This window comes from Cydia strobilella, chromosome 12 (assembly GCF_947568885.1).
Source record: "Cydia strobilella chromosome 12, ilCydStro3.1, whole genome shotgun sequence".
Classification (NCBI taxonomy): domain Eukaryota; kingdom Metazoa; phylum Arthropoda; class Insecta; order Lepidoptera; family Tortricidae; genus Cydia; species Cydia strobilella.
Genome location: NC_086052.1, coordinates 12,978,768 through 13,002,219, shown reverse-complemented (window position 1 = coordinate 13,002,219; position 23,452 = coordinate 12,978,768). Strand labels below are relative to the sequence as shown.

General features: G+C 36.2%; 2 protein-coding genes across 2 annotated transcripts in view; one reads left to right on the top strand and one right to left on the bottom strand.

Moving 5' to 3' along the window:
• Positions 1–23,452, bottom strand: part of LOC134746192 (serine/threonine-protein kinase S6KL) — a 75,396-nt gene that overhangs the window by 32,933 nt on the left and 19,011 nt on the right. The window lies entirely within an intron of this gene.
• Positions 6,377–23,387, top strand: LOC134746191 (neurofilament heavy polypeptide). The gene is made up of 2 exons (XM_063680518.1): positions 6,377–6,519; positions 21,563–23,387. Exon 2 carries the CDS (start codon positions 21,564–21,566, stop codon positions 22,878–22,880), a length of 1,317 nt encoding a protein of 438 aa, XP_063536588.1. The 5' UTR covers positions 6,377–6,519; position 21,563; the 3' UTR covers positions 22,881–23,387.

The window sequence follows — 23,452 nt, the reverse complement described above, 5'->3', positions numbered from 1 at the left end:
GTTAGTGAATATATCATAGAAAGTTTATAATATGTGTGTAGATAAAGCAGTGTATGTAACTGTACATAATTAGGCATTAAAACACTCGTGTGATTCTATTATGAAACTCACTACGTTCATTTCATAAACCCACACTCGAGTTTTAATGCCTTTCATTATGTAGCAGTCACATAAACTACTATTACAATCATGCTGGGGTAACGCATTAGATATAATGCGTTACCCCAGCATGACGTACGTAAATTTTATGAGTTGACATGAAATGCTTGAAATTTTTAAATAAAAGGAAAAATTTAAAAATTTACATCTCCGGCAGGACTCGAACCTGCGACCATTGGAACACCGGTCCAATCGCTTCTGCCAACCGAGCAATTGGACCGGTGTTCCAGTGGTCGCAGGTTCGAGTCCTGCCGGAGGTGTACATTTTTCCTTTACTTAATTTCAAAATTTGGAGTAACGCTCGGAGACGTTTCTGCTTCATAAAAAAATTAAATGCTTGCTTATATTACTTACTTATAAGTTATAACTTATAACACATAGCATTGGGTAATCGTAAATTTCTGTCTTCGTGTATCTGCTGTGCAGATAGATCCAATAGCATAAAGGATAATATACTTGTATACTTAAGCTCTACCTGCATTAGGCCATTTTAGAAAATAGATCCTTTTGGCATTGCACAGTAGACAACACGTGCCAATGCCCATATTTGAAATGTTCCCTTGATTTCTCCCTCCCATTATCAAATTCTGACCTGACGACAGTGGAATGAGACTAAGGAAGGAAGTAATAGGTGTACCTTTCGAATAAAAAGATAATTTTCCAAGAAAGTCCAGACGAGTCGTTTCATAACGAGAAACATGCATCCATTTTTCATCAAGATTTTGCCCGCAAAAGTTCACCCTACATTTGACAACTCGCTGAAAATACCCGAGTTAAGTTAAACACAAGTGTGTTATGTAGTGTTATCACAAGTATTTATACTTTATAACATTTATAAGTTATAACCTATTTTCTATGAAAAAATAGATGTGTAACGCAATCTCTTATAATTGAATTTGTTAAAAAAATTGTCTTTGGGCAAAGATACCCCTGGTCTGGCCTGGACGCAAAGTTGGCTAGTTTGACAGTATATTAAAAATCCCGAGGGATTGGGATCCTGTCCCTTATTGAACTCAGTAAATTAAACAAATCGCCAATGTCTAGCACATTCAATCAAGGTTATTATGACATTAACAACAGTCACCTTAAAGGGTGCAATTAAATTTTATTGGCGAGTAAAATTAACAAATACGAAAATTATACTAATAACATTAGTAATGCGCATGTTGCACGCTGACAGTCTTGCAGATTTGCAATGCCGATTATATTTATTATATGTTTGCGTAAATAATTAGTGTTGATAAAAACATAGTTGAACCTATCAAGATTTAATTACGTGGCAATACCTCATATAAAGTTAGCGTGCGACCGTCTAGGATTCTGGGGCTGACGAATCGGGAGAACAAAATCATACCTCGACAGAATTGGGTGCCTTCCATCCCTTGGTTAACAATCTACTGTTTCACCACACCAGCTGGTAAAAGCTCTCTTGATTGTTCAAAAACTGATAACAATGTTGCATTTTATTCACATGTGAGGCAAAATATTCAAATACAAATTTTGAGTTGTTTTCTTATGTTTACTGGTAGAATTGACTTTTAAATGACGATTTTGAATGATAAATATTTAATAACATTTATTTTAAATCGATTTGCTTTGATTTTGTTTAATATTTTACTGTTAGTATTTTCCTTGTGTTGGCGAAGTGAAAAATGTTGTGTTTCACTTCGTGGCAAAATTTGTTTAACCCTCGTGCCTTGAAATCTTTTGGAATCTTTCGCTTGCTTGAATATTAGCACGAGAGGTTAAGCATTAACTTTGGCCCCTTGTAAATAGTAGATTGTTAACCAAGGGTTGAAAGGCATCCATTCCTGCCGAGGTAGTTTGGCTCTCGAACGCAGTCAGTTGGCAATAGTCCGAGATGGAAATGGTGCCTTTCACCCGAGTTAAACACTACTTTTCATATCGAATGCGAGGAAACCAAAACAAGGAAATTTTGCATAATCAATAATTAAAGTGCCTAGACCTACGGCCATGATTTTTTTTCTTAGGAGTTACTTGCAATCGGAGACTACATGTGTGAAGATAAATGACCCCTAGCGAAAAACATTTAGATTGAAAAAATTACGAAAACACACGTATTTATAACACGAAAATCAGCAAGATTGCCTTACTTTTTAATTTTTAAGGTTCCGTACTCAAAGGGTAAAAACGGCGTGAGTCAAAAGACACGTAAGGTAATTAGATTTTTTTGCAAAACCTGAAATCGTATCGAATGCCTTAGGAAGTAGCATTAGTTTTGTTTTTGACCAGTGGTCAAAAGTTTTGACCACTGGTTTGAAAGTTAGTACCAATTAATGATAATTTAGGCAAGTCGCGATTTTTTGTCATGCTCAGCAGGTTGCGTATACATATATCCATGCTAAAAGAATAGCGAAATTTTTTTTTACACCAAGGGTCGCGTCTTTAAAAGGATTAAAAAAGTCATTTTAACAAAAGGAATAGCAACACGCCGGTGAACAGGCAGCACATTAAGAGCCGATTCTTGAGTCCCTAGTTAAAGAGCCGTATCGGATTTCTTCTATTGATAGAGTAAGACGAAGAAAAGTCTGCAACGATTTTGATAGCACACGGTGTCATTCTCATAACCTTATCGCTGGAATGGCATATAAATGGGAACTGAAAGATCGATCCTAAGCAAACTAATTCCATGATAAAAATAATTAGCAATTTGTATTTTTTATCAGTGCACCGCGCTTGCACACACATAGTTTTGCGTATAAGCGCAAGCAGGTAATTATAAACAGGATGGCAATCATATATAAGTTACTCTATGATGGCAATCCATTAGCTAACCCAGACAGATCTGTCTATTAAATATGTCTGACGGACAAGATTAAATCTGTCAATAAGCTGTCAATGTTTGGCTGGAATAAGGCATAGATGTAGATACCATAGATGTGTCAGGACCATACCCCGATTTAACGGGTGCAATTTGGTTTGACGTTTAAAAAGTGTGATGAAAGTAGAACTTAATGTCGATAAAATGTATTAATTTAATTAGTAAATAATTAGATTTACAATAAAAAGTAAACTAAAACTACCTACAAAACTAAAACTGGCAGCATTTCGTCGCTGAATCGCAACGCTTATTCGTTGAGCGAGGAAGCTGCCAGCTCTTTTGTCCCCAGTGACCTCAACCAGCCGTTTGGCCAAATCCGTGAACAAACTCTGAGCTCCCGGGCCCCACGGACCGAGGGTCTCGACACAGAAAGGAACAAAGTTGAATTATAAACTGAAATAAATGTCATATACGAAGGAAAAAATGACCAAAGCCTCCAGTGTCCACCGCGTGTTTTATAGTAGTGTGTCTACTTGAAAAAAACAAATTAAAATATTTTCATAGAAAATAACAAATTAAAATATTTTCATAGAAAATAATTTAATTTGTTCTTAGAGTGAAGTTGAATTAGTAGACACTGTCTACTAGACAGTATATCGTTATGTAATATTTAAATATTTAATCGCTTTTACAACAAAATTAACTGCATTATTATACGATGTCATTTTAATTATTGTCAGAATGACTTGAGTTAATATTAGACATCGCATATTTACAGTTACGATAAGTATAAATGAAAAAAGTTTGCAAATAGGTAATGAACTAATGAAAGAGCTAACGCTCTTAATTAATAAAGTATATTCAAGGATGAGTCACATTTGTTGTTATCATTTAGAAATTGCCTGCTGTCGATATTTAATAGTGTGAGCTGTGAGTTAAGCATGAGAAAGAGCGACCGTTAGAACCCAAATAGGGATTGAACAAGATTAATCATGAAATACTCCGTTTGAGTATTTGTACAGGCACAGTAATAAAATTTATTTTACATTAAAAAAAGAATAAAGCAACATAACGAAAATATTTATAATGGAGCATTACGGGTTAAATCGTGTATCGAGTGCTAAATAATTGTAGAATATAGCTTCTAATTAAGTACAGGTAAAACTAAAAGTAACTAAGAATAACAACTTATAAATAAATAAAAAATTAAAAAACAAAACTACTCTTAATTAAAAAAACAAGTACATTAAATTAAGTACATAAAAAGAACAAACAATGTCAATATTTGTATTTTTCGTGAAACCAAGATAATATTTACAACTCATGTTTTACCTTACCTATTTATTCTACCTAGACAAAGAATTAAATAAAAAAACCGGCCAAGTGCGAGTCGGACTCGCGCACCGAGGGTTCCGTACTTTTTAGTATTTGTTGTTATAGCGGCAACAGAAATACATCATCTGTGAAAATTTGAACTGTCTAGCTATCACGGTTCATGAGATACAGCCTGGTGACAAACAGACAGACGGACAGCGGAGTCTTAGTAATAGGGTCCCGTTTTTACCCTTTGGGTAGTACGGAACCCTAAAAACCGACAACTGTTTAAGCAAATCAAAGCTTGTCAAAAGTCGATCACTTTCCTAAGGAGCCGTGCGTCGGCAAGCTCAGTTCTCCATTCAAACGTAGTTACGCTACGTTACTAGCTACTAGCTAGTGCTCAAAAACTTTGTACATGCAAAGGTATATCTAGGTCTGTAATTAGTTTATGTAGCTTCAGATACCATAGTAAAAAAAAATACAGCGAATTTAAGTTTTTCATATAAAACTTGTTTTTGCTCTATTTCGTTTGTTTTACAAACTAGAGCTATATAAACTAATTACAGACCTAGATATACCTCATGCCATTGTATGCGCAAAGTTTCATTACAATCCAACACGTAGTTTTAAAATGAGAACGAAACTCCGTTTGTATGGGAAGGTGAAATTCGGCCGAGCTTGCCGGGGACTCTTAACATAGATCGTATAATGGCGGAAAGGTTTTTTTACTTAATTACCTAATATATTTTACAAGTTTGCACAAGGCCTACTACCTAATTGAATACAATATATGAAGTATTAAATTCAACATATGTCATCATCCTTAATTGAAATTATTTATTCAGGATGTTAACAAGTACTTAGAGGAAGTTGATTAGAATTATGTCTTATCTAAAATATTATACAGCCATATGACCTTTTTAGAAATATCTATAAACGTTAACTGTACTGCAATTTACGATAATTATCATATTTTTATTACAGACATTTACGTTGGAATTAACATTTAATGTTTCATACACCTATACAGTTACTGAAGTCCCGTTATCCTGTTTTATTGTCATTTGGACTCACAGGGCCATCATAGGCACACCTCTATTGCTAGCACTAGCACATCTTACAGCGACTCGCTTTATAGAGTAGATACGTCTACGCTAACTCGCTGGCCAGGTTTCACGTCAAGTATGGCGTAGTTATATAATATTTTTCAGATTAATATTGATACCCGAGCAAGAGAGTTTTAAGGCACGAGGGTTAAACAAATTTTGCCACTGAGTGAAACACAAAATTTCACCACACCAACGCAAGCAAAATACTGACTGTAAAATATAAACAAAACCAAAACCAAATCAATTCAAAATGAATGTTATTAAAAATTATATTTATCGTTCAAAATCATAATTTAAAAGTCAATTCTTCCAGCCAACATAAGGAAACAACTCAACATTTGCATTTGATTACTTGTGGATAAAATGCAACTTTCTCATCAGTACTTGAACAATCAAGAGAGCTTTTACCAGTTTGTGTTGTGAAAAATATGTTGTTACTCTTATGCCAACGTTTTTTTTTTTTCAGTGTACCCACGTTTTACCTCTTTTTCAGTATCTAGTAAATTAAATAAGAATCATTGTTTGGGTTCGCAAAAACTACTAAGCGTTACTATTTTTCTTCAATAACAATATTGCTCTAACCTTGAACTAGAATTTTACTGAAAAGAAAGTTTCTCAGTACGCGAATCAGTGTTGACATTTAAGTACTTATTTTATGACAAGAGTCAAATTCAGTTCATTTCCACGCACAGTCCTCAGCAGGCAGGAAGCTGATGTAACAAATGGAACTTAAAATGACAGATGGCAATAAGGAAAAAGCTCATGAGATGTATTTTATCTCCTCAAACCGCGCAGGCTATGCATCTGCGACGCCTCCTTACATGTTCCAATCGTGTTCAGAGCACAGAGCGCTGGGCTCCGGCTACAAGTAGTGCTGTGACTTCGAGCTACTTAAAAAGAATGCGTAATCGGAGATCTAATGTATACTGGATAGGTGTAACAAGCAACTCGCTTGCGCTGTCTATGTGGTGTGACCAACAGCTCTGCACGCGGTATATAAAACAGGCATTATCAAACCGCCTTCAATACATTGCCGGCCGTCTCAGCGACCGCACATAAAAAATATCGAACCAAAAACACGGATTTATTTGTTTTCTTAAACCTCAGTGTCAGTGGTTGCTTGTCTTTTAATTTTTGAAGGACCAATTTTAGGTAAGTTTTTTAAATGTGATAAAAAATATAATAGGTAATTTTTTTTAATAATTCATTTTAATGCCCTAAAATATTGAAAAATATTCATCCAAAAATAAAAAGTTATTTTAAATTATAGAACTCCCAAGGTCTGATTAAAATACCCTACTAATATGATAAGCCTAGCCTACATTTAAATTATAAAAAAATATCTTTTTTAGTTTAAAATATTATTAAATTAGGATTATTTTATTTATAAAAATCTAAAAACAACATATAAACTAAATTCAATTAACATTTTAAGCCTCTCTTGATAATTTTATTAAAATATCTTGTCACTACCAAAATTACCTTTGCTTTAAATATATGTAAGTACTAAAATTGCTAGCATACATAGTATTTTAACTTAAATTTCGTCCACCTCATTTAAGTGTGCATGGTAGAATAATTTCTGGTCCGATTCATTTGTAAGCATTTTTTATAAAAATCCAACTGGTTCTTATATTTTGTTCTAAAGGGAAAATATTGGATTATAAATAATAGGAAATAGTATAATGGTTTCTGGAGCCCATTTTTGAATTTCAACCGCTCGATTTTGTGTATTGCGTTCAATAATATCTCCACTCTTCGGCATTTAAATTCTACTAATAGAATCGAAAACGAGTGGTAACCACTAGATTCCCAATTTCTATCGCTCGTATTTCAAAAATTAGCATTGCGCCGTTTTCCACCGTTTTTCGAGTGGCGAAATCGAACGATCGAAATTTAAAAATCGGTCTCCTGCACGAAAACAAACATTGAGAATGTTCTTCTAGAATTAGATCATTTTTTTATAACATAGTTACAAAAATATACAGAAATGTTTCCTGATTAGGGCACGATATTTATTTGAAATACTTAATAATTATACGGTTATCGACAATCACTGGGATCTTTCCCGGCAAGCGGCGGCCGCACGAGTTACGAATAAACACAAAGGACTTGTGTCCGTCCGTCAACTGTCACTACCGATGAGCCAAGCCACTGGAGCGATTAATGTTTTAGTAAATATGGCTGGCGTTCATATAACAACTTATATTCAAAACAAAGATCACTAAGTATGTATGTATGTAAACACTTTATTGCACATAAAACAGGTTAAGAGACAGGCTAAGTCACAGGAGAATCGATTAATACGAAAGTTTATTTAACATTCAGTTATGCCAAAGGAAGTTAATCATAATCATAATCCCGTATGCTCACTTACTCAGGTCAGGGATATAGTTATTTGTTATACAAGGGTGCAAAGTTGTATTTTACCCGCGAGTGTAGAATTGAAACACGAGCAAGCGAAAGGATTCTATAGGTGAACCACGAGCGAAGCGAGTGGTTCTAAAATAGAATCCTGAGCGTAGCGAGTGTTTCTACACACGAGAAGTAAAATACATTTGCGCCCGTGTGTAACACAAAACTTTTCACCTCACTATAGCGAGGAAAGTGCAACATCCACAGGCGTTAGATCATCTTCATCACTGGAATCACTCATTTCTTCACGATATTATAACAGAAAACTCTGGAAGTTGTGTATTTTTACGCGAGTCGATGAGAAAAGGTTTTAAGTAAAAAATTTGTTGACAATGTTGACATTTTTGATGTATGAAATGTCAACGATGCGTTTTGAAATTGCATCGACTCAACTTGTGCGTTCAGAATTATATTTAACATCATTATAAAAAAACAAACGTTTCTTATGGAATTTTAAGGTTTATGACTTAAAATCATTAAATAAAGCTAAATTTGGTATTTTTTATTAGATTCTCAAACCATTTATTTAATGATAATTAATATCGAACGAACCATTATCATGTGCGTTTTACGTTTTGTTATCTGTCAAGCTACTTAAACACGCTCCATCCAAGGTCAAATTACTTTCCCCACTAGTGGATAAAACGCGATTTTCCCCGCTTGTATTGAAGGATAAACGACAACTTTCCGAGCTAGTGAGGGGAAAAATATATTAAATATACGCGATTTAGTTTTTTTTGCCTATTTTTTTCGGGGCCTTCAGGCTTCTCCTTTATCACGAAATATGGCTCTATCGAATAGGTAATCCCATTTTTCGTTTCTGTGGGCATATATCAAAGTCATCTTGCGATCAAAAAAGGGACAAAGTGTAACTATATATTATGTGAGTAGGTACTAATCGCAGAAATCTTGGTAACTGATGCTACAGAAATCAAAGCTTTAACATTTTTATCGTAAAATAGTAGGCAATTTTAGATTCGTATATATTTTCCCCACCTCAGTGGAAAGGCAGTCTAATAATCACAACCATTGCAATTTCGCAGTCCTGTAAGGAAACAATAAAGGGGTAATTTTTCTCATTACTTAGCTTCCTGGCACAGTCTAGTAAACCGTGTACCTGCAGTCAAATATAAGCGTCCACCTTGACTAAACCGTGCTAAATTGATTTCCTATAGATGTTACGAGCCCCAGGTATTTACAATAGGTATGTTTTTAGTTTAGGTAAAAAGTGACTATTATCAGTTTCAAATAACTTTAACGGTTGAAATCTGTTAATTTTCAATTAAGTATAGGTACTTTTGACGTTTTAAAGATAGAATTGGAAACTCACATGCCTAATCATCTGTCATTCTAAATATCTAGCACGTAGTCAAACATGCAACTGGCTATCGCTTTTTAAATAAGAGGATACTGGACGGCCGCTTTTCCATATTAACTTAGTCCCTATTTTCCTACAGTTCTAAGAAACCCGAAATTGGAGGAGATATTTGAATTAATATTCATAGGTATATCAGCCCAGTTCACTTTTTTTATGGATACTTCCAGAAACACAATTTTGGTATCATTAAATGTAGACCGCCAAAAACTCGAGACATACTCGTAAAACCGATACCTGGAGTTATTTAAATTTGCATCGTCATGGATATTTCTAATTTAAACGCCCAACCCAACAAGGGCATTTACTTATCAAAACTGATCAGATGAAGTTCGTGTTGAATGTCGATTGAAGAAACGTATCGCGGATTTTTTTGATAACGCGCTATGATAATGGATGACTTTACTAATGGGATGGGTACATTAATTTGATATTAGTACAAATTATATAAAATTCACTAAACTAAACTATGCTGGTAAATATACCTAAAAGGTAAGACATGTTTTAAAACATATGCAACGATAAAGATTCTAATTTAAACAAAATATTCCACAATTACGAGTAGGTATGTGCCTTTTCGAGACGAGCTATTAAAATGTCTAAATTTCCGGTTATATAATTGCCGGTACAGAAAATACTAAATTGTTATTGTTACCTTATGACCAATGAACGGTTCGTCACAGTCGAGGTGCCATGGCCACGAAGACAAAAACAAACAAACAGTCTTAAAAACAAAACACTAAAAACATAATGAGCTCTCTCAAAGGGAAACACGGGAATCAGGGGTCGTTGAAATATTTATTAGGTAGGTACCTACCTAGGTATTACAGACATCGTAACTTTAGAAATAAAAGCATTTTGATTAAAATATTTTAAACATACAACACAATGTGTCGGTTGATGATAAATTGAAATACAACAAGGTATATAGTTTTGAAATATTTTTATGCGTATAAAACCCTATTCGTTTATGTATTACAATTTAATGAAAAAAATATATATGATAATTGTTTTACAACACTGTTTATTTTTTCGTGGTGTCTTAAATGTACATTACATACATTGCACAGAAACAAATAATGTCTCTGAATCTGTTAATTAAACATTTGCATGAAAATTCGTAACGCAAGGAAAGTACCTACCTATAGATAGATGCCCGTTTTAACAAATCGTATGTACAGTAAGCTGCAGAGCTGACCCCCTGCATATAAACTTGTTTGCAGGGGTTGGGTCAGTTATCTCTGCAGCTTAATGTAGTTATCGCCATCAAACCTACCTGTCTTGTAAACTGACCTGAAGAAAGAGAAATACAAAAAAACTTAGGCTTAGGGAATCAAGCTAACAACACGTGTAATAATCATAACCACCTGTAAATGATTGTAAGTACAGAAACTACATGTACGCAATATCAAAGCGTGACTATCTGATCCATCAAGAAAATGAGTCCGAAATGACTCAATTTCACTAGATTCCATTAATAAGTTTTAACCCAGCCCAGTTACGGAAACTCATTAAACACTATTATTGTGTGTGGTGTGTACATGTGTAATGAATCACATTAATTAATTACAGACATATCATCAATTTGTTTATTCAATTTCACCTAAATACTGAGATTAAAAATTACATAAAACTAAATTAACAATTCACATTAAACATGAAAATGTATATTGGTAGTGATGTTCATAACATAATCAAGATAATCTGACTCGACTGCAAGAAAACAACATATTCGTGATATCAATTTTTTCCTAACACTTTAAACTCTCGCGTTTTGTACGCATAATTAATGTCATTCGGAAAAAAGGTAAAATAATGAAATTAAATCGCGTTAGACCCGGTAATGACATTAATTATCTTTAGAGCATGTTTTCAACTTCGAAAATATAAGCAGTGACCGGCGAAACACAAGTGCTATCCATATATGGAGCCTATAAATGGATTCCAGATTTGTCCTCGGAACACCCATAGGTGCAGCTAGTCAATTGTAATACTTATACTCGTAGTAACAATAGTTATGTAGCTACCCTGGGGGCCTACAGCGAACGTCAACAATCGACATTTCGTTATCTGCCTCTCTATCGCTCTTGCTTATTTGAGTGATAAAGACATTTAGACGAACGCAGTATAGGCCCTCTGAGCTAAATGGTTCAAGCCCACGTTAAGTTTGCATTGTGTCCCTGTGTGACGCACAACTCTGAATGTGACGCACCGCACGTGTCCAACCGTTTCTAATCGATGTTGATGTAGGTATTTGGCTAAAAATACATGATGAGATGTGTTTTAATAATGCAATACAGGTAGGTCGGTGTATGCAGAAAAGAAACTAATACTCGAAACGTTATAATTTTCCCTTTAGCCAGCAGTTGTAGGGATGTGGATAAAACTTGGCATGTTAAAAAGTTTTTTAAATTTTGTAGGTACCACTATTTGCAAAAGCGGAGCCGCAGCAACAAGTTTCACGTTAGGTAAATACTCAATGCTGATATGATAAATATGATACACATTTTAAAAGGTAGCCGCGGTTAGAGTAGAGTTGCGTAGTTCATATTAAATTTCAACACGTGCACAAGTCAACCATTAAACGTACCTACTTATCTACATACATCTCAGTGGTTTTGACTCACTAAAGGAAACAACAACGGAAGACACAGAATATATAATTCATCGCTATTAGGCTTGTAGACATAAATCCGTACTAAAATAGCAGTCGTTAAGAGTTCGTGGAAACTTTTGGCTGGTCTATTGTTACAAGTTTATTGCAGATCTGTGTAAAAAGTTAACTGCCCAATAGAGCCATAGCATAGATCACTTATCCACTAGACGAAGCATAGATAAAAGGGAGGTATTCCACCTGCTTAATTTCTTGGTCCAATGTGCATTGCGACTCACTCTCTCATTAAGCAAAATGTGAGACGCAAATACAAATTGGACCAAGAAATTGGACAGATGAATAGTATCCTTATTCCATAGTCGACTCGCGGCGGTCCCCAATCCAAATATTTCAAAAGTAACGATAGGAACGATCATACAACGCCAAGCGAACATGCGCACCAACGAAATGTGCACAAACGCCATTTGCACACCAATTTTTCGGCAATATATAAGTTAATGCCAAAATCTACCTATAAAAGTGCTACCGCTTATTCTAAAATATCTTATATTATAAAATAAAAAACTGAAATTTAGATCTACAAGGTAAACAAGAGTAACAAAAAATTAGTGAGTTGTATTAATGTCGGTGTAGAATGTAACTGCGCGCATTGCACGAATAGAATAGAATAGAATATAATATCTTTATTTCGCTTAAAAATGTGGTACAAGAGATGTTATAAAAATATATCGTGGTCACACACATTCCACCAGAAATAGGCATGCAAAATTTAAAGTACCTAAATATTAAAAGAAAGCACGTACGGTAACTACGGTATTATGACAGATACCAATACACATACACAATACAAATTTTCGCGTTTCTGTCGCGACGTACGCTATCATCGTTTTTAGCCCCCCGCGCACAATACACATAGCCTAGATTTTCTAACCAAGTTTTCGTGAACATTTCTAATGCAGAGTCTATGGGAGGCAGTCTAAGAGCCACATTCAAGGCGACTTCGTCAGGTTATACAACACAAATGATTTTCACGGATCACGGGTATTTAGCCGACAAAGGCAATGATGCACACTCCGAGATTTTCAAGGAGACATTTTCGGCAAGGCTGCCTTCGTATATAAAAGAGAACACTGACCTACTCTACAGCCAATAATCCTACTTACCTATAAAGGTAACATTGAAAGGTATTTAATTAAAATTAAGTATATTATACAATTTGTAATGTAATGTACTTATTCTCATATATTTTTAATTGTAAGGTGAAGCCAAAAGAAATCACGCCTATAATCGTTAGTGTTCTGAGACAACCTACCTATATAATTTGATTTTGACCGTTAATAATGATTATAAAAATAAAAATTAATTTCACCTTGAAATAATAATGATTTCAAAAATAAAAAACCAGTCGGACTCGCCCACCGAGGGTTCCGTACTTTTTAGTATTTGATGTTATAGCGGCAACAGAAATACATCATCTGTGAAAATTTTAACTGTCTAGCTATCACGGTTCATGAGATACAGCCTGGTGACAGACAGACGGACAGAGGAGTCTTAGTAATTGGGTCCCGTTTTTACCCTTCGGGTACGGAACCCTAAAAATATAGTTTTGAGCTCGTTCGATCAATGCTATATTACCTATACCTAAGATCCTACTCGTCGCTATGGTTGGCGACAATACCTAAAATAATATTATGGATGTTGCCTATTGTGAGATCTAATATGGCTTCCACGTGATAAAATAAGTGTCACTTTTTAACACCACGCGATTAAAAGAGACGGATACTGTCATTGTCACGTTGTCACGTAGACAAATACACACGTAAACATTATATCCTTACTGAAGGGATTAATTCTCTCTTAGTTAAGCATAATTAACTAACGGATTGCCTACGCGTTTTGATAAACCGCTTAAAGGTAAATAATGTAAATGCCGTTTGTTTTACCACTTAAGCCGGACAGGTAAACATAACTGATTGGTTTAATAAAGTGTTTGCGGTGGGAAAGGTGATAAAACGTATTTGTTGACATTTCGCACTTGCCCAAGCGCCGTTACCCGAACTCCCTGACCGCTCTTCCGCTGGCAATGACCCCATGCTGTATCTATTCACTTCAGCTATACATTCGCTGATTTTACACACTATTTGTATCTTTTTAACAAACGCAAACATTAAAATAGAAATAGATAAGGAAAATAGAACTTTACTTTCGAGCTTTTTTTCGAGGGACTACAATATGGGGTTTTTCAAATATAAATAAAAATTAATAAATAAAAATATATTTATTTACTAACACAAAAAAACAATTAATTGCGAGTACAATAAAAAAATCGGATAGGATAACAAAATATTTGTACAGTAAAATGAATGAGACTCAGCGAGACCGCTGATTTTCAGTCCCCAACCAAAAACTTAAAGCTAATTCTTAACTATTATTAAAAAAATAACTAACCCAACTAACTTACTAACTAACCAGACAAATAGTTCGCTGCCAAGGCGATGTTATTAGACAGTTTATAATTTTAAAGGCTTTATTAGTAAAGAGTATATAAGGAGTGTACAGGTATTTTATAAGGTCGGCAACGCGACACTCTAATTTATTAAAAAACAACTCGTATACCTAAGAGCTTGAACGACTAAATGATTAAATTTCCTTAACACGTTCACTGCAGTATGAGATCGAAAGGCCCCATGCAAAGTATGCTTAATTGCGAAAATCATTAATTGCTCAGCAAAAGTGCTGACTATAACCTTATGAATTATGAAGAAATTTAATAGATATCTACAGAAGTCCTCGACTAATATATGCAAAACAGACATAATAAAACTATTATCTTTATACAGCTGTTTACACAGCTGAAAAGGTGAAACAAACTACTGTTTACTTATTAAGATCTGTAAACGTTACCCTTTTTTTGCAAATAAAAATTATTGTATTGTATATATTTTATAATAACATATCCATGTGAAACTAAAGCGTCGGCTACACATACGACAGACATAACATAAACAGACAAGTCTGACGCATTTCAATTGGTAGAGTTCATTTATTCAAGGTACCTAACAATTTATTTGTGACTGAGTGAGAACGAAGGTCTCCGTTTCAGCTTAAACATGCTTTCGTATGTCTGTCCGGCTGTTCTCCTCAAAACGTTTCATTTCTCAACCGATTCTCGTGAAATTTGGTGAACAGATTCGATAATTAAATACCTAGAAATTTTGCCTACCTAATTCACTTTAAAAAAAAAGTAACGGAGCCATAGGGTTCGTACGGTCTACAGTTCCGAGTCACTAGTAATATGTTTAGTAGGTAGACCTACGTCTTCCCCTTTACCGTGTCTATAAAGGTCTTCAATGACGTTAAGTAATAGTTTTCTTGCGCAGCCCATTCATATGTGACGCGGCAGCCTTTCGTGTAAATTAAATCAATTCATCTCGGATAGACTTAACTTTAAATACTAAGTTCCTCTCTAATGGCTCCACGTGTGTAAATGTATACAGGACCACACCCATTTATCTAATGCGAATTAATAATCGCTCCTTGGTTTGTAGAAAATGGCAAACCATTACAAATATAAAGCCTATTTGCGGATAAATGTAGCCATTTTAACATGTGTGTCATGTGCACTACAACTGTAAGCGCTACTTGCACCACCACTAACGCGGGGTTAACCGGTAAAACCTTGAGTTACCATGGTTGCCAACTTACCAGTACAATTTGTCACTGGGTTAACGATTTAACCGCTTAACCCCGGGTTATTGGGATGGTGCAATGCAAGAGGCCCTAAGAATAAGTGATTGAATGCACGCGTAGTATTTTTTTAAACAAAGAAAAAAAGCTGTATCTGCTGAAAAACAAAACTATTTGCAGCTGAATTTAAAAAGTTTATAACACATTCGAAAGCGATACTTACAGTGATAGACGTAATGATAAATCTTAAATTCAATTTGCAAGTATGGTTGCTATAGCCGTTATCGTCGTCAAACTCAAACGTGTTAAAATACTAATAAAAGACCTTACCAAATCTGAACATGACGAACGCCCCATGGGCCTAACTACGCGCCAATCTGGTTTAGTAAATTACCAACCTGATAAATAGGCCAAAACATAAATCCATCATAAGCCATGTCATGAAACCTTTAGCCATTAGCCTGCCTGATTCATAGGCCTCGCCGTATTGTATCGGATCAGTATAATAGGATCGATCGATCCCAATGCGTCGACAATGAACTGTGGGTCGTTGTTGCACAATCAACCTACATATCAAATAACGGCTTTCGACATATGAATTGAAGCAGTTCTCATAAACTGCATCAACTACTTACGCGGGTACAGGTCATGAGATGTGGTACGTGATTTGTACTTATCTGTCGATATTTTTATAGCCACTTGACGACGGGTCTTGTGAACCAATCTGTAGGTTCCCTAGAATTCACTACTTTCACAAGGTATTGAAAAAAAGACGGGCGCTTGAGAAACCGTAGTTTTATTGAAAGTTTTTTTTATTCAGTGGTGTACATATTATGTACTAACTAAATGCGCTCTTTGGTAGGTACAATATATTTACGAGTATAAAAATGATTGTATAATAGTTATTTGTTTTACAAGGGAGCAAAGTTGTTGTTTAACCCCTCGTGCTAATATTGAAATCCGAGTAAGCGAAAGATTGCAAAATTGAACCACGAGCGTAGCGAGTGGTTCGAAAAGTGGAAACTTGAGCATACCGAGGGTTTCAAGGCACGAGGGGTAAACAAACTTTGCTCCCGAGTGAAACACAAGGTTTTTCACCACACCAAGGCGAGGAAAATACTTACTGTAACTGTAAAACATTACAAATCCAATTAAAATTGACGTTATTAAATAATTATAATTCAAAATTATCGCTTAAAAGTCAAATCTATCAGCCAACATGAGAAAAAATTCAAAATTTGCATCAACATGCTTTGCCTTACATGGGGATAAAATGCAACTATCTTATCCATTTTTGGAGTACAAAGAGAGCATTTCCGAGCTGATGTGGTAAAAATATATATTTTCTTGGTTACAATCAATGAAGCTAGCTACACATAATAATTTATTAACATGAGCTTCATATGGCGTAGTCGTTTGTGGACATCGCTTAGCTTACTTCTCTTCTCAAAACACCTTTAATATTTGTGTACGCTATTTGCATTAAAAACGCATATAGCAAGTAAGAGACACGTCGTTGCGTTAAGTTCGATTCTTGACTGCATTCCAACATAACGACTCTAATAAACTAATCGTTGATCGCTCTTTGCTTCTTGAAAATTGATGAAAATCCGGTGCCTTATTATAATATCTCGCATGTGATGCAATGCATATGTAAATGGGCATAGATTCTCGGGAATTGCTGCATTCTAACAGAGAAAGTCGAACCTGTTTGGAAATTTTGAAATTGTGAGGCGCCAAAGATTTTTGTCGGTTATCCCAGTTTAAGAGTTCCATTCAACCTAATTTATTGCGTTTATTGAAACAAAATCTGGCTTGTTAAAGCCTACTTAGCCCAATTAATCTGACTACCTATATACCTCGAGAATTTAGAAAAATGGAATATTTATAAGATAATTTTTGTGTCTGATGATCTGTCACGACGTATTTTTGTGTCCAACTGTGCAAATTTTTGTGTTTCCTTTGTACGTGTTTTCCTCTTTTTTGCCACGAATAAACGCTATCTATCTATCAAATACGCGGACAACGCGATATAGCCCAAACTCTCTTGTTATATTGCTTCAGTTACGTAAGAGTAACGTCGCCTAAGTCGAATTAATATTTTTTCTAGATTTTTTATAATAACTAATTTTTGATAGTTTATTCACAAATCATATTTCATCAGATTGGATTTCAAGAGTATTAAAATTGATGTAGGTTCTATGTAGGTATAGACTTATTTTTATTTATACCGTGGCTCGGCAGCTCTAATATTGATTCAATGCATGCATGGTAACATGCATACATCTACAACTAACTTCACACATGGGCGTGTTTGTGTAACATGCAACAAGCAACTATTTCCTGTACAACTTTGGCAACATTAGTTGTGAAAGGATAATTTACACTTACTATTGAATAATCAATGATCAGTTCATGCAATGTGTCATAACATAATAATTTAATGTTTAACACGTTGTTAAGGAAGTATAAATAATGTATAATAGGTCATTCAGTCAGTCAGTCAGTGCGTTTGAATGTTATAAGTTTTGAGAGCGATAGATATTTGCAGGCTTCAGAGTTTTCATAGTACGGTAAGACGTCACATATAGCTTACTTCAGTCTTTCCGTGCTATGAAAACTCCGAAGCCTGGATATTTGTAATGTTTAGCCTACCTTACCATGTCCGACCATTTAGGTTTAATTTTAATAAATAAAAAAACAGTATTATCTATATTTTCGGTTTAGGTAGTTTTGCCTTTCATAATTGTTGTTAAATTAATATTGACTAATTGGTTTGGTAGTACTTAACGAAATGTACGTCTACGTTTAATTGATTACCTATAGTAAACGAGAAAAACGAATTGAGCTCTATTTTCGATCGACAGACAATTTGCATCGGTCACGGCTGACTATACGAGATACTAATAAAATATGTGCATTTCGTAAAAACGAGCGGTGAACCGTAAAACTGGACATTGTGTCGCAACACGGCCGGGACAACGTGAATAGTATAAAGTGTCTAAACTTTACAAGGCCCACGTTATCAGGTTACTATTCAATTATTCAGAGCTCTACAGAAAACCTATCTCATGGTTAAAATTTGCATGATATTACAAACCTCGTTTAATAGTAAATACATTACGGAAATTCGCAACGAGTGGCGATAAATTTAAACACCACCGAAGGGAGTGCGAATTACATTTTCGCACTTGTATTGTACAACGTTTTACAGTACATATATAGGCACGTATAGTCCTAATTACCGCACTAGGGCGGTAAAATTGCGCCATATGTACTGTAAAATAAATTATTATTCCTTAGCTGAAAGTGCGTAGGTAAATGATGAGGAACAATGAAGCGGTACTGGCTTTAAATACGTGTAGTTGATTCTTTCTATCTAGGTATAAAATCATGGACCTTGTACCCTACCCTAAGCACAAGCTTTGCTTCGTCTGAAATTTACATCAGTGTTAGTTAGCACCTATTAAATAATGTTACAATATTATTTATTAATTGAAAAAGAAAAAGCCTCGGAGAACTTAAACATTAGGTACTTATCAATAAAAGTTGGTCAAAAAGCACTTTAAGTCGACTTCTCAGTAAAATTTAGGGTTAAATAATACGGTCGATCGTAATTCCAACGGCTTGACATAACTATCAGGCATGAATAGATCCAATGGATAAAGTCCAGATATGGCAAAGATATATCAATAAATGTATTACATATTAGGTACGTATTATGTACATCGCTGGGGCGTTATCGCGCAGCAGACGGCGGCCGGCAATTTTTTTCATTGGAGCAATAACTCGCGTTCTGCTGTGCTTCAATTGGAAGATTGGCTGGCGTGTGGGACGGCAATTCTTGCCCTCAGCGCGAGGATATCCTTCCAGAATGTAAACGGGGCATAAATCAAGGGACAGCGGGAATATCTTACACTATGCATCGAACCGTTTTCTAGAATACGATTACAAAATGTACAAAATTTTGTAAACGTATTCTGTAAAATGTACAAAATTTTGTAAACGTATTCTAGAAAACGGTTCGATTATTTAAAAAAAATGACTAGGAACATTTAAGGGCAAAAAAATCTAGAAGTTGAACCGTAACGATCAGCGGTGGCAGCATGGTTCCATTTTTATCGCCTGTCACTTTCGCATACATACTTGTTAGAATGTGACAGGCATGGTGACAGGTGATAAAAATGCGACCGTGCTACGGCCTTCAGGCGACTAAGTTACTGTATTATATTCTATATGGTTTTTATCCGCTTATATTGCCGGTTCCTATGACACATTCATAAGTACATTTTATTCAAATTGTAATTGTCCGCCGACCCATTACAATCTATCAATGTTAAACGCCCAAGTTTCGTTACCTAAAGTGAAGAGTTAGATTTAAATATTACAATTTAGATAAACAAAACTTGAGATATATTGAAATTTAACTATACAACTTAAATAAAACGAAAACCAGACGGTTTGATTGGCTAAAAGGATAACAAAACCGAAACAAAATTTACGATGTCTGTACCAATAATTCGATGTAACCCTATGGCCGCATGGGCCGCGCCGATGGAGGCAATGGCCGTGCAAGCATCGTCCGAGGAACCTGTTTCGCAAACTTGATAGTGGCTTCTTTTTTATCATGTATCGGTATACTTTCAGTTTCTGCAGGGCTGCCCTTACGAAATGAAATTGTAGTTCGTTAAATTATATATTTTTGAAATTTTATATTCTTATGATTTGTGGTTCTAGTAACTCCTGTTTTAATTATTTTGTCGACAAGATAACAAGATCATTGCGGTTTTAAATCAAACGTTTTGATGGAAATATCAAACCGTTATAAACTTTAGGTACTTAGTACGAGTGGATAACCTATCATCGGCGATAGATTTCAACGTTTATACTTACGTTTAACGTTGACTAGACGTGCTTAATAATTAATTAGCTTATAATTGACTGATGAAATATTACTTTATAATATAGTTGATTAGCAATCAATATGTTATCATATACAATTTTACAATCTGCATAAAATGTGTGTTACTGTTAATATTTTGCCATTGCATACCTATTAGGCCGATATAAAAATAAATTATTTCCTATAAGCATTTACGTTATGAGCACGCACGTATCACGTACCAGTCAAATTTATAAACCAAGCGCAATATTTCACGCAACCCTACGATGCCAAAAAGAAATTTAAAGTACAAGTTCATTATATGAAGTAAGAACGGGTTGGACAACTGGCCGTCTTACGAAACCAGCTGCCATTACGTACTGAACTTGCATCTTCCGATACGGAGATAAAATAAATTAAAAAACATCAAAAAGCACGTAATGATCGTAAATTTAACTTTGCGTGTAGGTATCAGTCGTTATGAGTCACACGATGCCATCTATTGCATTCTAGTTGCTGATTCAATTCAATCAGACGATTAAAATTCAGCTTATGCAGTGTCTGGTCGAATCAGCGATGGCGCATCCTGCCCGCACGCGCTTCTACATACATTTAAAATGGATTAAATAAAGCAAGCAGCACTACAATTACGTCTTAGAAAAAGACCAAGTGCACATAGTATACGAGCAATAATTACGTTAAATACCCAGGTAATCTATTTTCAGCTCGGCGCCGGACTGCATTCCGCCAGGACTAGGGATATCGCCTTAATGCCCTACCTTCCGCCGGCAACGCTAAAAATAACACGAGGTTCTCGACCTTCCGCACTAATGGAAAATAGATGAGCCGCTCACAAAGCCATAATAGGCAAAAAATATTAACATTAACACTCGGTTCGCGACAGTGTTGCTGGCATATCTTTTTATCGCATGAGAAATTACTTTCGAAACCAATTACGTAGCCCAGTTTCATAATAGAGTACATCCTCCTTATGCGTATCGACTTCAATTCGTTGTGACTAGAAAATAGGTAGGCAAATACCCGGCTTATTATCGGGCCCTTACTCGATAGTCTTAATAGGAAAATTGGTGCCGACCGGCGAAACGGGCCGGCGCGTAACATTGGCCTTACCACACTCACGACTTGCAGACGTACATTGCAAATTACAATAATTTTGCTATCATCTCAACAACCACTAATTGCGCCTTTTCTGTCTTTTCAGAATGAAGGTCTTACTATTATGTATGGCCTTTGCGGCCGCAGCTCTGGCCATGCCCGTAGCTGAGGAGAAGCCCCAAGTACCTGCTGTTCCCGAAATAAAGGCTGAACTAGTTGACCCTAAACCTGAAGAAATAATTGCTGAAGGGAAGAAGCCTGAAGAGTCCCCGGAATCTAAGAAATTAGAAGAACCTAAAAAAGAGGAAGCGCCTAAAAAAGAAGAAGCGGCCAAGCCCAATAACGAAGCCGCTGAACCCAAGAAAGAGGAAGCAGTAGAGCCTAAAAAAGAAGCTCCTGAAGCCAAAAATGAAGAGGCCCCAGCCAAAAGTGTGCCAGTAGAAGAGAAGGCCAAGGAAGAGCCGAAACCTGAAGCTCAGCCCGAAGAAAAGAAAGAAGCTGCTCCTGAAGCCAAGTCCGCTGAGCCCCAACCTGAGGAAAAGAAGGAAGAGAAGCCTGAAGAATCTAAACCAGAAGAGAAACGCGAGGAGCCTGAAGCTAAACCCGAAACTAAATCCGTTGAATCTCAGGCTACTGTTAAAGAGGTTGCCAATGAACCTGCCCCTAAGCCATCTGTACCGCAAGTAGTTATTGACGTAGTAAGTGCTGTCAGAAGCCCGGCGGCTATCGCTGACGATGAGGCAGACCCCGCCGCAATCATCCCCACGCCAGTAAAGAAAATTGACTTACCTGTCGAAGCCAAAAGCGCACAGCCTGAGGCGCCAGTAAAGGCCGAAGAACCTAAAGCTCCTAAAGCCGAAGAAAAGGCAAGTGAACCTGCCAAAAAACCCGCTGAGAACGCTGCTCTTTCAACTGAAGCCAAAGAGGTACTTGCTGCGCCCAGCGATGATAGCCTACGTGTCGTTCGCGATACCATCGATGACAAAGTCAAGGCCGCTGCTGTTGAGCAGCCTAAAGCCGCGGAGACTAAACCTAAGGAGCCTAAGGCCGAGGAAAAGTCCGCCGAGCCTGCGAAAGTAGAAGCCCCTAAAGTAGAATCTCCGAAAGAGGAGGTCAAGGAAGTGAAATCTGTTAAGGCCGAAGAGCCCGTTAAAGCCGAAGAACCTAAAAAGGAAGAGAAGCCTGAGGAACCTAAAAAAGCTGAACCAGAAGCAGAAAAACCTAGCGAGCCTGAGGTCAAGGCAGCCAAAGAAGAGAAGAAGCCTGAGGAAAAGAAAGAAGTAAAGGCTGAGAAGCCCGAAGTAAAAGCAGAAAAGCCCTTGGGAGATGCCCCAGCAGACAGCTCTAACGAGAGCGGGGAGAGCAGCGAAAAAGAAAACAGCAAAGAAACAAACTCTTCAGAAGAGAGCAAGGAACAGTCTTAGGTAGATTAGTGAAGTATTAACCCCAGCATTGACATTGAACCCTTGCGCCGGTTCTGTCGCTGGCTACAAATCCGCGAGTGAATGCTGCGTCACAAGAGGATGTCGCTTCCAAATAAAGCCACCTCTATTTCCAAGCGCGGTATATGTGCGACGGATTTTCCCACGGATTTGTGGCTCGTGTAGTGAATGCTAGGCTTTAGGTTAGTGAATGGGAAGGCACTGGCAGCAGGCGTGTGTCGACGTCCCTCGACACGCGCCTGCGGCCCGCCGCTCCGAATGGTATATTCCCTTCCCAGTCGTCATTCCGCGGATTCCGCCATCTTGGAGTAACCACTGGGATATTATGCCTGTGAGTGTGAACGATCGCCGCACGTCGATGTGGCAATCACTATTCATAGTTCTAGAGACTTATTTAAATAGACGAACCGAAATTACCTAAGTTGTAATTATCTCACAAAGTAAATTATCGAATTTCCGGTACTATAAGTAATAAAATAATGTTTTTTACAATTTTGTGTTTTATATTATGCTCGTATCATGAAACCCCAAAAAACAAAACCTTAAATGGTAGG